Source organism: Platalea leucorodia, assembly GCF_965183815.1.
Source record: "Platalea leucorodia genome assembly, chromosome: 5".
Taxonomy (NCBI): Eukaryota; Metazoa; Chordata; class Aves; order Pelecaniformes; family Threskiornithidae; genus Platalea; species Platalea leucorodia.
This window is the reverse complement of record NC_138827.1, coordinates 21,543,851-21,558,519: the sequence shown is the minus strand read 5'-3', so window position 1 is coordinate 21,558,519 and position 14,669 is coordinate 21,543,851. Positions and strand designations below refer to the sequence as shown.

At 38.0% G+C, this 14,669-nt stretch overlaps 1 protein-coding gene across 1 annotated transcript; it reads right to left on the bottom strand.

Moving 5' to 3' along the window:
- Nucleotides 1-2,005: 2,005 nt before the first annotated feature.
- Nucleotides 2,006-14,350, bottom strand: ZRANB2 (zinc finger RANBP2-type containing 2). Its single transcript, XM_082312786.1, has 10 exons — nucleotides 14,225-14,350; nucleotides 13,758-13,810; nucleotides 13,507-13,615; nucleotides 12,096-12,178; nucleotides 10,381-10,457; nucleotides 9,656-9,793; nucleotides 8,616-8,788; nucleotides 6,296-6,382; nucleotides 4,356-4,520; nucleotides 2,006-3,823 (listed from the first exon to the last, which is right to left on the bottom strand). The coding sequence occupies exons 1-10, from the start codon at nucleotides 14,278-14,280 to the stop codon at nucleotides 3,760-3,762; spliced, it is 1,005 nt and encodes a 334-aa protein (XP_082168912.1). The 5' UTR covers nucleotides 14,281-14,350; the 3' UTR covers nucleotides 2,006-3,759.
- Nucleotides 14,351-14,669: the final 319 nt, after the last annotated feature.

Below are 14,669 nucleotides of genomic sequence, written 5' to 3'. Positions count from 1 at the left end.
ACTCAAGCAGAGGTAGCATCCCAGGCAGAGAAACTCCACAAATAGGAATGAATTGTAAAGACAGGCTGATCCTGAGGCATTGCCGTTAACAGAGAAGAGTGAAGAGTGCGTTACTGGGACTGGAGGGGATGTGGGACTAGCCTGCCCCTTAAAACTTCCATCGGCTTCAGTCAAACTTTTTTTCCCATTTAAAGTATCTTTTCATACGGCGTAAGAATATTCACTCTAGGATCTTAGTAATTCATTTGATATCTGACTTGAAAAGGACTTCAGCATTACGTCTTTCCTAATGGAAGCCGACACTGAATTGTCATGGCTACCAGTTAAAGTGAGGTGGTTACGGAGAATGAAACTTCTGCTCCTAACCCCTCCATTCGGATCCTGTACCATCCTGCGAATGCCCAACTCCATTGGTCAACTCTTGATTTTCAAAACTTACTTTTAAGAAGCCTTTTCTGATACCTGGATGAAAGGCATAATACACTTACTATTTAAAGTTATCCTGCCCTACTTGGTATTTTTTTTTGTTTGTTTGTTTTTCAACATTTGTCTAGCAGTGCTATAGTGAAATTAGAAAGGTTTCAAGTAAGTGTCTTCAACGATGTTAGTATTTTTCATTACTCTGGAAATGTTATTTATGCTTATTTATTCCCTAAAGGTGGAGTGACGATAGTGCCACTGCATTTAAAATGCTACCATTTAAAACACTGGCCTGCTAATCATCAATACAAGCCCATGCTGCAACATCCTACTCCCCCAAGCCCCCCCACCCCAACAGATAAGGCATGGCAAATGAACAAATGCCTAATGCACTGAAAAGGATGAAAATGTTGCAGATTACTATGTATAACAACTGACTTGCAGTAGTTCATTATAACTAAATTCAAATTTGGAGAGTTAGTGAGAAGGAAGACCTAACACAGTGACTATTAAGCTCCGGTGGTTCATCACAGTTGCTTGCATCAGACAACTGCGTGCAGGAGTTAAGTTACCTGGTGTGGAAATGAAGCAATCTTGTTTTAAGATGTACCAACATGTACATTTTAATGCTTTTTATTATTAATTGACTATCTATCTAAAAAAAAAAAAAAAGAAACATTTTTCAGGAGTTGATTTTACTCTGCCAAGTTTATATAAAATTAAAGTGTGGTCTGCTTTTATTTAAACTCACTTCTTAGTTTTCAATTACTACAGAAGAATGCTTACACAAAACCACCGTTACTATTCATGGATCTATTTAATTTTTCTTAGAAAAGCACATTAGCCCTAAACTTAACCTAATCAACACTTCCTCCTTGGCCATTACACATTTCACTGATCTTTGATAAAGCTGCACAGAAATACCTGTTTTTATTTCTATAGGCAGCAATTTATCTGACTGCAATGGCTAAACTGAAGGCACGGGAAATATTTTCTAGTGAAATAGAAAAATTCACTGCTAGGCCACTGGAGATAAGTCTACCTCCCAAACCCACACAAACACTCTACCACAGTAAACCCACGCCTTTTTACTGCCTGAGCTTAATCTAGCTTTGTGTCCCATCAGAGGTGGGCCATGTTTAGTTCTAATAGCTTGGTTCTAATTTATTTGCCAATCTACTAACTATCAAGAGGTATTTTCTGTTATTTATAACAGGCATGCAATGACTACCATAGTCGCTGTGCCTTTGTATTTTAAAATGTAGAAATCAAAATAATTTAAACATACTGCTTTTCCTCTAAAAACTTTCTGAGAAGAAGACATGGAACACATACAGAAGAAAATACCTTGAAGTTTTGTAAAAGCTCATTTTAAATGTGCTGCTGTTTAAATCCAAAAATATTTTCAATACTTAAAGAATGGAAAATATCTGAAAATTTATGATACATATGGCCAGGTAAGTGCACATACTGCCCTTCTTGCACTGCAGTAACAGACGACAACAACAACAAAATCTCTTAGTGTAGGTTATAAAGACAGATTTGCTTACGTTTCCAAGAGAAAGCACTCACTGCACAGTTGACTTACACGTTTTATTTACACTTGTCTACAGAGTCATTTTGCCTTACATTTTATCTAAGCCAAATGAAACCATAATTTTCCTTTGTCTGTAGCCTATCATTTGCTAAATTTAAAAACTTTCATCTGTTAAGTACAGCAACAATTTTAATACAAAGAACAAGAAAAAAACTAAAGGCTAACAACATAGCATCTATTTGATCTGATTTTTACAATTTAGTTGTTGGACTTTGAAGTCGTCAGAGGCACAGTTACAAGACTAACCTGCTCTTGTGCAATCTACAGACATTTAGCATTGAAATTAGATATAAAAGAAAGCATTAAAGAAGAAACTGCAGAGCATTTTTTTCTGCAAAAAGATTATCAAAATATTTCTACACCAAAAACATTTTGCTTATATACCAGTCCAAAACAAGTCTTTAAAAAAAAAAAATAAAGCAGAATGTAAGTTTTCAAATTTTGCTCCGTTTGTTTTTCTGCAGTTCATTTAATAAAAGCAGTGGTCGAATATGGGTTTGGAAGTTTTACTACTGAAATAAATGCAGGTATATTGCTGTTTGCTTGCTTAAAAATAATAATTTTCCTTAACATACTTACCTTGTGATGGCACTGAAGATACTTAAACCTTTAACCAAACGGAGCTCAAGAGAGACCAAGTTTTAATGTGATATTGCTAGTAAAATAGATTCCATGAAGCATTTTAAGCCATAAATTATGTTTAAAGGAAAAAGAATGATTGATGAACACATTTAAGATGTCAGGACTTTCTACAGAGTTTATTAATTCTCATTTTTAAATATAAATAAAATTCAGATACCTTGAAAATTTTAGTCAGCCCAAAATGAATTTTACAGACGGCCTGCAGAAGCTTCACTTGATTCCAAGAAGCTAGTTCCATATTCCTCCATCTCAAGAGTAGTTCCTAAATGATCCTTTTATAAGAAAGGATCGCAGAGTCCAGGGTCCATGCATGTGAAAATACCATAGGCAGTACCCACTGCAGAAAGGGCACTTCGCTGACCGCAGCAAATAATTTCTAGTGACAGGCACCGGCAGCTATGAGACTCGAGCAATGGAGAGTATGGTGCACAATGTCTCATGACACCCTCACTTTGAAGGAATGAAGTCTAATTCACTCTCTACAGAATCATATGATGGACTGGGTATTTAATAGCTATTTTGCACTGAGCATAGCTGAAGAGAAAGAGGGGCATCCATCTGTACTTTTACTTCAACACAGAAAAATAAAAAATAATTAGACCTAAGTCCTCACTACTGTCATCCATTGGGTAACACCAGCCCTACAGCTACACTAATTGTTTGTGGTCCCATACGAACTACATCAAACAAGCCCAGGAGTTGGATGCAGAAAGCTCATGGGTTCTTCCCATATTCCTCAGATACTTCTTTGTAATTGTCATGTGAAGAGCAGAGTTGTATCAGAACATATCCAGCCTGCACCTGCTCATACGTGTAAGAGCCAGGAATCGAGTAACTGAGTCTTCAGAAAAAATAAAAAAAAAACCTTACTCAAATAATAAAACTGCACACATCCTCTGGTGAGTTTATGGCTTAAAATGCTACCTCACTTTTTGTTTCATGAATGAACAAAGCTGCAGTTTTCCAGAAAGCAAGGACAGACATGCACCTCTACTAGCAGATTTAGCACTTCTGACCAAGTAAGACACCAACTTCTTAAAAATGTCTCATGCACTGACTGGATTTTTTTTTTTTTTTTTTAAAATGTGAGCTTTAATACATTATTTCTTTTTAGAACTTGTACGGGAACCAGAATGGGAAGATCCAGATGATGATCTGCGGCGTCTGTAAGATATAAATGGAGAAAGCATGCAAAGAAATAAGTTGAAATTAATTTCAGCATCCACTTTGAGTAGTCTGTATCCTATAATAGCTGGAAGCCAAGTATAAGGGGCCTTATAAGAATATAGAAATAACTTTAAACCACTTTAAGCTCATGAATGTGAATTTAATACTAAAAATGTAAGTTTAATACTGAAAGTAGAATACAATTTCTAAATGCAATATTTACTTATGAAAATAAATCAATAATGTACATGTTAACACTTTCACACACTGAAAGAATGGTGACTCAGGTCTTTCTAAGGAACATGCTCCTAGCAGGTGGAAGTTTCATTGGGGGTGGGGGGTGGGGAGGAAGGCAATTACAGAAGTTTTTATAGGAAGTAAGAGTAGGGGAAGTGAGAAAACTACTTTTAGTATCAGAATAACTGATCAGATTCAATTCTTTCCCAGTGAACCTCAGTCCTTCAGAAAAAAAAAAAAAAAAAAATCACACATTTAAATACACCCATTCTTATTCTACATAAACCCAAACCTTTCGGGTGACCGTGATCTCGATCGTCTTTTTTTGCGATCACCAGATGAAGAAGATCTAGAACGACTTCGCTTCTTGCTTCTCTCAGGGGAAGATGATGAACGAGAGCTTGAGTAAGATCTTTTTCTTGGGGTGGAAGACCCCCTGTAGGACCTGGAGCTGGATCTTTATTGATTAAGAAATAAATCAGATTTAATTCTGGTATAATATAGAAAGAACAAAGAAAAAACAAAAAGAGACAGCATTCATGAACACTCACTACTCTATTTACATCAGTGTTTTATCAAATAAATTTGTGGATGCTTTAATACTTACTCCTTAGTTATCTGCCAATAAAGACATCTATTGCTGCGGTCGTTTTCTTAGTAAATTTTGCTAAATAGTGTTTCTTGATATACAGACCACCAATGGTTTGGAAACCTCTTTCCAGAATTCACCAGAATGATGCATTTTGATAAAGAAGCAATGGGAGACTGGGACAGGAAGTAGCCTACATAAGGACCTTCCTCAGTAGTTAAATTCACAAAGCAAAATGGCTTGAAAACCACGGATGTAATACTGATTTAACAATGTTTCACTTCATATTAATGGATATTTCTCATTGGAAATTTGTAAAGTAATGTTCATCTTACTAGAACAGTAAAAACCCTCAGAAGGTATATTTACAAATCTCAAAATAAATTTGGGTAGAGAGTAAGACCTTCCACAACAAAAATATTTTAAAAAAACCTCTTAGGACACGGTCATTTTGGCATTTAAAGAAAAAAAAAAAGAACCAGCTTCACTTACAAGCACTCAAAAATCACTTTGGTTATCTAAAAAACCCAAGAAAACACACACTTGTGGAAAAAGTAATAGAGGTAGAAAGTCCTAAACTGTAATTCCAAAGTCATATAAAAACACCTAACAAGAATTTTTTTTTTTCAGTAAGCTGGATAAAACACTTAAAAAAAAACCCAAACAAAATACCACAGCATATGTTGTTGGTAAAATATTTTCAGGGTTCTCATTTGTAAATAACAAAGCAGTCCTATTTCACACAAGCTAATACACTGAGGACACTCGGTGGATGCTGTGTGGCACAAGCAAATAACCCAGCTCAGCTGACGAGTCACTTCAGCATCTAGTGGGGGTACAGGCACCCTTTTTCTCTTCCTACAAGCACGGATTCCATCTCACGCTGACCCTCACGTGATAATCCATAGCACGTTTCTGCCACCAAAGGGCGGTGGCACCATTTGTGATTGGTCTTCCCAACTCATACTTATTTACAGTTTTAAGATTCTCTGCATGCATGGAGATGGGACAGTTCTTCATTCCATCGCAAAAGGAAATTCCTGCCAACAGGATGCCTGTGCAAGGACACCTCAAGGAACTTATATGCTTTTGTTACTCTTCCCCACACAGTTCAGTAACTGCTACACAGGAAACATCAGCTAGCTCAAATTCCTGTCAGCTTCTTGCGTGATTTACTATCAACATTTTTATACATTTCCCCCACATTTATAAAGATAATGGCAGCACTATCTAGTGGAAGTTAGATAACGTTAAATAAGTTATCACTAAACACAAAACCATAAGTATAGCATATTTTCTGATGTTCTTCCACATCAAGTAGCCAAAGTGGAAACAGTAAAACCAGCAAATATTACTGAAGCAAGTAAACATGCATTCAAATTCTTCTTCCTTCAAAGTGAAGATCTGTGGCGTCCACTCGTCTAGCTTAGATCAGACTTACAACTCTTCAACCAAAACCTCGCATTCTCAAGAAATACATCTGTAGTGGTAACAACCTCGTGCAGAGACCCCAGGAATTGTGACTTCCAAGATAAAAATGAGTTAATGTTTTTTGACTGGCATAATTTTACGATGAAATCAACAAGCGGTTGGTTCTTCTGCCCTTTTTTCTCTCTGCAAGGAGAGAGTGCTACCTCATTCACCTTGATTTCGACCCACGAGATCTAGAGTGTTCTCTGGAACTGGAACGAGATCTTGATCTGGAACTGGAAGAACTTCTTGAATGGGACCTGAAACAACATGGAAGATTTTTTTCCAGTGTCTGACTTGTATTTAGCAGAATAACTGCTACTGTTAGCAGTAGAGACAATGATGCATCAATACCATTTGGCCTAGAGTCACTAAAAAAGTGACAATTTCCTCCTATTTCCCCAGTATCACCATAGTACATTTTAAAACAAAAACTTTAACATAGTAAGATGGTGCATTAGAAAAATTTATAAAGTCAGCTTTTTATTATGTTTCCTAAAACAAAGCACAAAAATTAAACAGGATTGCAGTTATCTGGCAAAATGAAACAACTGCATATCTATTAACTATTTCATGAAATCAATGCCTTAACTTTTAATTTGTGCCTTAACTTGAAAACCATCAGTTTCTTTGAAAAGCACAGTAGGTAAGAGTATTAGGACTAGCTAGCTCAAATTTTCCCCAGGTCAGTTCTCACAAGCATTTTGTAAGCAGTTTCAAGTCTTTATTAAAGATTTTCCCCTGCATCAAAAATTAAGTAGTAGTTAATTCTTGGCTATAATAAGGACATATCTAACACTGCTTGTAACTAGTCAAAATTATTTTCAAATTTTTCATGGTGATGGATTTTCTTTAAAGCACAAACCACAAAACATATGTAAAAATGGTAGCGGACTTGCAGTAACTGTTGTAAAGAGAAGGCATTGCAATCAAATTCTAATAATCTTTTCAGGAAAAATATATTATATGTGCTGTCAGTCTCCCAGTTTATATTGTTACCATGTCTTTTTAATTTTACTGTGCAAACCAAAAGCAGTATGAACACATGCTAACTAGAAGATATATTTAAACCTTTTTAAAAAACACACAGAAGTAGCCACAAATGACAACTGTTATTTCCAATTATCTGTAGCTAGAAGCAAAAAGTTCAACAGAAAGTTGAAAGATCCCTAGCAAATCTCAGTTATGACAAGCTACTTTTTACTTCACTGTTAACATTTGTGAATTAATGAACAAAGTTATGGCCAGATGAAGTTGTTCTCTCTTCTTTGACCTTCCCACCCCTAAACCTAAGAATTGCACTGAAATGCATCCCATACTGGCTGCATACTATCCTCACACAGGACAATACAGCCGCTTCCTCAAAGATCTTGCTCCACACCTCGCTTCATTTACAAAAATTGCTGACAGCCAGTCAGCTTAGTCACTATTATTCACTTAGTGCTCCTCCTTGGAAGCACGCGGCAAATACACATCTCAAGATGGCATTTGAAGGAGCGGGGAGGCTGACAATAGGTACTGTGAAGAACATAACTTTTTTCATAGAAAAGGCAGCATGAAAAAAAGCATGACAGCAATGGGAAGAAAGACAAAACAGAGACAGTGGCTGACATCTGGTTAGCATGAGGGTCTGAAGAATTTGGGCAGTGATCACAGTGGTGAGAGCAGAGAGGTGCAGTTACAAAGCTATGAACATTAGAAGAAACTTGAACTTTACGTATATGAACTTCATGTATAACCCTATGAGGTAGTACCAATTTGAGGTCTCAAACCTATCAGTATCATCCTTGTATTAGTTGTAAGGCAACTAAAAAGCTACATGATTTACCTCCCATGATTACATAACATTTATTGAATTGTTAATGTATTACTGAATTTAAATAATAATGTGAGATCTTAAGTCCACCCAGTAGACTTTTTTTGTGGCCCCATTATCAATATAAACCTTTAGTGTTATTCTGACAACATTGCCACTGCACTTAAAGCTTTGTCGTTTGCCACCAAACTAAGTTCAAGTTTCTTGTCTTTATTTCCAGGGTATTTTCCATTCTGTCCTTTCACTGAATCTGCCTGGACTGCATCATCACTGCCCTCTTCTGCCACCGCCTCCCACTTCAACAATACCACCCCCTTCTGCTTCTCTGTTCAACAGCTCTACTCAACATTGCTAAAAAAAGTTCACCCATTGAATCACATACGGCCAACAAGCCTAAAAATAAAAATTGAAAATAGGTTTTATTGTTAAATTTATTTGAAGGATTCAATTGAAATATCAACTTAAATTTACTAAAACAAGCAACAAGACATATGAAGCCTCCCTGATGAGGATCCACAGAAGGTCAGAGCAGAACATTATCTACCTGTGTAAATTCTATACATAAAATTGTTAACATTATTAAACTAAAACTGTAAGGCAATCAAGAAAAAAAAGTAAATAAAGAAGTTAGATACTGACATTTTGCCTGGCGTTACCCTTGACCTGTACCCGTTTACCTGGACCTAGACCTTGAGCTTGAATGAGAGGATGAGCGCGATGAAGATCGTGAGTGGGAAGATCGAGACTTAGAACGACTGCGCCTATTGGGTTTCTTTTTCTTATTAGTGTCCTCTTCTTCACTGGCATCAAGATTATATTTTGAAAGGTCAGCATCATCTTCATCCTCATCCTGAAAAAATGCAGATATACAAAAAATAGTTAAGAAATATTTTGAATGTTTTCTTCAGTTAGTGTTTTTTTACTTATTCTATGCTTTATTTTGTGCTTTTTTCCCAACCTTTGAAAATACTGTTGTTAGTGCATTTAATGAGATCCAAAAATTTTAAGAGTAAAGAGTGACTGAAAATTTGTGTTTCAAAGCAAACTATTAAAAAGCTGCAAAAAACCCATCTGAAGTCCCATTTTCTGTTATTTAATGAAGTTAATGAAAATACATACATTCGTTTTTACCAGTTACTTTAAATGAGTGCCTGGAAGAATTTTCAGACTCAAAGTCTGTAACCATAGCATAATTCTGCAGAGACATGTTTCATATGCAGAATTTGGTGACTGCTGTGTTAAAAATAAGCGTATATGCATGTCTCTGCAGGACTGCTGTCCAAAGATGTGGACAATCCAATATGTGATGATCATGTATTTCAGGAAAGATGGAAGGAAAAAAATCTCTGAATATTTTATTCCATTTTATAAAAAATAAATCTGATGTGGTTTTAAAAGGCTAAGAATAAAATTCAAGAACATTCCCTTTATACAGTAACCATACATAAAGGTTCCAAATAAAGATCTCAAAATTTTTTATTCTGATCTCAGATATGCTTTTAATTTTTCATGGTTTAAAAAAATGATACATCTTTGAATACAGGTATTTAGAACAAAAGAGAGCTTGCACACAGAAGCTGTAGGCACCATTATTCTCATAGCTATCCCTCTACATTGCTCTAAAGGCAGCTAAAAATACAGACCAAACCTTATCTACTAAACAGCGCTGTAGTAGTAATTAAAAAAATAATTGCTGAAAAAGCCCAACACACACTACCTCATCCAATTTATATTTGGAGAGATCTTCATCCTCATCCTCCTCATCTTCCCCTTCAGATTCCTTATCTTCTACTTCCTTCAGGATAGATGCAGGACCAACCGGCTTCCCTCTATACTTTTTCTTTTTGCGTCCAAACTAAGAAATTTTATTCCATTAGAATAAAATATAATAAAAAGTAATTTCCAACTGTATTTTTTGATAAAACTTCTATGAGAAGATAAATATACATCACTTTCACATAAAGTATTGCTCAAAGGGAAGGAGAAGTATCATGAAACATCAGTTAGCAACAACAAACGGTCGAAAGAGATGCTTGTCTTGGATACAATTAGTACCCCCAGATAAGATTTATGGAAATCTGAATTTAACAAAAGAATATTTTATATCTGTGTCTATGGGATATCTTTATAAAACAATGTTGAACACCTGTGTGAAAACAACATGAATGACCCTGAAGCCAGCTCCCTAAGAAATTTAACGAACTCAGCTTGTACCAGTTTAGTATGAACTCATTCTTAGTTTTTAACCCCCAAAAAGACAAAACAGATGCATTCACTTTCAGTTCAAAACCTTAACGCTTGAGTATTTGACAAAGAGATAGATGACAATGTATTTCTGACTAGTGCTTTCCCCCGTAAGGAAAGGAAATGCAAGTATACGTATCCTAAACACAAATCACACAATACGCATCTCTCCAGAGTAATACATACACTTAATCTTACCTCATCATACTCCCCATCTGATTCTTCGCGTTCTATATATTCAACATTCTCTCGTTCATTAAATCCTCCTCCGTATCCTTTAAAAAGGGGTAAAACCAGACAATCTCTTGAGCTGCACCAAATTCAGCTACATTAAGCACAAAGTTTAGAATAAACTTTTACAGAGCTTCTGGAAGCCTTCAGTGGATTTATAAATATATGCCATAAGAATGTAATATGATCTCAAGAGGAACATGAATTGTTCCCACACACGTTTATTAAATATAGTTCCTCAGAAACCTAATCCAGAAAATGGATTAAGAGACATAAACAACACAGAAGTAATAGAGTTTAAAAGAATGGAAAAAAAATAAAAAAAAAATTTCAGGATTATAGCTTTGCTGAGCAACCAGTTTCCCAGAAGAGCTCTGGCAAGGCTGCAATGCCTGACAACTGCCTTGGTGTGGATAAACACAAGAATGTCTCCAAGGGTCTAGAATAAAGGCTGCTGTCCTCGAAGACCAAAATCCCACCTTTGAGAGCAGCCAGTAGCCAACTCAGGAAAGTGGGCAATGAAACATAAGGGGAGGGCAACACTTGCGAACTGCCTTCCCAGCTGCTGGCGTTGCTGCAGCCTCTTTGCCACAGCCAGGTCCTACATGCATCGAGCCTCCTCGGTGGCTTCTGGGCATGCCAGTCTGCTCCCACATCGCAATTATTCTGTGACATAAAGTCATATATATATTCTCAGGGAGCAATAGGAATAAAAGCATCCTGTAGTTGCACTGAAATATGCAACTGCCAAGATTTGCCTTAAGAATATTTCTATTCCTTTTTATAATGTGAGTGGAAAACTTCAACAGCTCATTTTAATTTCAGCTGACTTTGCAATTTACTGCAAGTGTGTGCAACATGCTAGGTGTCCTGCGCATGACGGCAAATTTACTCTGAAGGACACCAGAACTTGAAAAAATTAATTAAATATTTTTTTTTTAAATTAAAATGATTTAAAATAAATAATAAAAATATTTAATTATATGAAATATTATATGAAATACAATTAAACATTATTCTCTAATATTCTTACAATATTAAATAAGAATATTAAAAAAATGCTTTTTCCTTTTGAATTATAAGCTCTGTACTCTTCTCTGTGCTTTTTTTTCTATATGCATTAGCATTACACTCTATGCGTTAAATTCTCTGCCTGATCCCATTTGCAGTGGTAACAGTATAAATAGTTACGACTGCACTGTAAGGATATCCTCTGTTCTAGTTACCACTGGGTTCATTGTTAATGCAGCAGGAACTTGAAATGCGTCACAGTATGACCAAACCTCAAACCTCATTAAGAGAGAACAGTCTAATCTACATAGCCTTCAAACACTGTTCTTGTGGCTGCTGAGTCCTCTGTAGATGGAGACTATATATACACTAGACCTTCTGGAGTTTAATAAAATATTGCATTACTCCTTCCAAACATCTTAGTATCAAAATCAAATACAGAGGCAGTTTAAGCTGAATATTCGTTGACCTTCCAAATGAAACCATCACATACTTTACACACTACTAGAAGCAATCAAGTCTAAGAGCCTACAGATTTATTTACATACGGAAGATCAATTCAACTTTGCTAGTTCTGCTGTGAAAACAATCCCTTTAATTAAATTACATTGCAACTTATAAAAAAGTTTTCTTACAGTAATTGGAGTATTTTAAAACCATATATATCTTACCTGTCCTTTCCTCCAATTTAGCATACTTTGGAGTATTACACATGTTACATTCTGATCTCCTGGCCCAGTTCACATTACCACATCTTCAAAGGCAAAAAGAAAAAAACAGAAGTAAGAAACATTTATTTCAAATCAAAAAGCTTAAGTGTTGAGGCAACAGTTAAAAAAATAATAAAAATGTATTTGCCAAGTTTTAGCAGTGATGTGCAGTCACTAGTATAACACAATTAACTCCAAGGCCAACAGTCACCAAGACACAAGAACTGCAAGAGAGTCTATAGGTACTTCACCAGCACGAGGATGATCGGAAGATGACCATACTGGACAAATCAAGGGGAAAGAAGTAAAATTAACAGGCAGGTAGGCAGGCAAGTTAACAGAAGTAAGACTACACAAAAAGTGTTAAAATTTCTCATTACTCTCCACTAGCGGCATTCACAGTTCACAGGAGTTAATGAAGAAGCTACCATGGGAATAACGCTTATGAGCAGTCATCGTCATCCACCGATGCACAGCTACAGTTATATGCTTCCATTACTGCATTTTTATCTTACAGCATCCTAAAAGGCCACTCATACTTCATCCATCTGTAACACTATCATCAGGATGCTGCTCAGTCCCAAAGAGGAGAGAAGGAGGTCCATAAGGCACAGCCTAGCTACGAACTTGGAAAGACACGACAATCCTGAGGCGTGCCATCAAGTGGATTCCCTCAGACATTGGGACCCATGGTGCTGCCCAGGAAACCTGCCCATCTCGTGCTGCAGAACAGCGCAAATGGAAAACCATCAGGCTAAGCTCAGCTAAACTAAACCATCAGGCTAATTAACAGCTAAGTTCTGACAGAAAAAAATTAAAAAATCCAGGTTTCACTGGTCAGACAGCTTACCCAATCAGCAAAAACTGAAATCCTTATAAGTGCTCCAGAAAATCTGAAAGCACCTTTCAAAAATAAGAAATTTTTATTAAAGTAGGCCTTTTCTAATTTAGATCTTAATATTCTCAATTGATGGCTTGAAGAAACATCTAAGACTTTAACTATATGCCAAACTTTACTCATTAAATATTTAGTGAACATTAACAATAAAATATCATACTGCAATGAAGGTGTTACTTCCATTTACGTGTTTCTTCCGAGCCTGAGGAGTGGCTTGGCTTATCACAGAAAAACATGAACTTTTACCTTTCTACTCTTTATTTTTTGGTCTTTTTACAGTCATGATGATTAAGTAACTGCTGTCTAGCAAACAAAAATGAATGCTATCCTCACAGCAAAACATTACTAGCTGCGAGTTTTGATCACTTTTCTCTCATCAGTACAAGTAAATTTATGCTGACAAAATTAAGTATCATATTGTAGATGTGTTGTGTGGCTGTAAAAGAACACTCTGCATTTTTTAAAAGGGCATACGTTTTACACTGCCAGTCGTTAGCACTGAAGAGGCCACGACTCTTTTCAGCAAGTGTCTTTCCTATTTCAGTCCCTCCAGCTTTCATCATTTTGGCTTCTGTCGTTTTTTCTGGAAAAGAAAAAAAAAACCCAAAGAACAAACAGTTCTCAAACATCTTGCTTTATAATTAATTAAAAAGTTTTAATATTCTTTTCTTTTAAAAAGGCAGAAATAGACAAGGAGAAAAACATGTATCATCTACGATACTCACCTCTTCCACATCTGTTACAGCTGGTTCTTCTAGCAAAATTAACATTCCCACACCTGAAAATAAAAATAGAAAGAGAACGAGGACACTAGTTAACACTGGAAAATGCACACACACAAGACTTCAAGAAAAACGCCTTTATACTTCAAACTGAATTTGTTCCAAATTAAAACACGGAGTTTCTCAAGCCGTGCCCGGCCCTCGGGGGGGCTGATGCCGCATCCGCTGCACGGTGGGAGCCAGGAGCTGTGAAACCCTGCAGGGAAGCTCGCCCGGGCCCCGCCCGGAGCCGCACCGGCCCGGTAGGAGGGTGGCCGCCCCCCGAGACCCAGCAGCCGCGGCTCCTCCAGGGGCACCCGGACCTGGTGCTGCCCCGCGGGACTGTCCCGTTCCGTGTCGTGCCGCAGCCTGGACCCCGCGGCGGGAGGACGGACGGACAGACACACGCCCCCCACGCCACCCACGCTCACTTCTTGTCGGGGCAGATCCAGTCCCCGTCGCTCACGCGAAAATTCTTGGTCGACATCTTGGGCCCCGCCGAGCCGAGCCGAGCCGAGCCGAGCCGAGCCGAGCGCCGAGCGCCGCCGCCGCGGAAGAGGACCTGGGCCCTGCGCCGGGAGGGCTGTCCGCTGCGCCTGCGCCCTGCTGCCGCAGCGAGCGGGGCCGCCGCCGGGCGGGATTTTGGTCAGGCAGCGGCTCGGTCACCTCAGCCCGGCCGCGGGAAGAGGGCGCGAAGGAAGCGCGCCCCCCAGCGGGCCGGAGGGCCTCCTGCGGCGGGGCGGGGCGGGGGGGGGGGCGCATGCGCAGTACGCTCCGCCGGTGGCGGCGGGTGGCAGGGGAGGGCTGAGTGCCTGCCTGAGGAGAAAGGGCGGGCGTGGGGTCGGGGGCTCCTCTGCCTGCCGGGGAGCCGGCCTG

What these genes read in the sequence shown, in the direction of transcription:
- ZRANB2 (XM_082312786.1), bottom strand. Translation starts at nt 14,280, where the DNA reads ATGTCGACCAAGAATTTTCGCGTGAGCGACGGGGACTGGATCTGCCCC. An exon ending in AACGACTGGCAGTGTAAAAC is followed by an intron (nt 12,179 to 13,506) that starts GTATGCCCTTTT and finishes TTGCCTTTGAAG; the next exon opens with ATGTGGTAATGTGAACTGGG. An exon ending in AGATCACGGTCACCCGAAAG is followed by an intron (nt 3,824 to 4,355) that starts GTTTGGGTTTAT and finishes TATATCTTACAG; the next exon opens with ACGCCGCAGATCATCATCTG.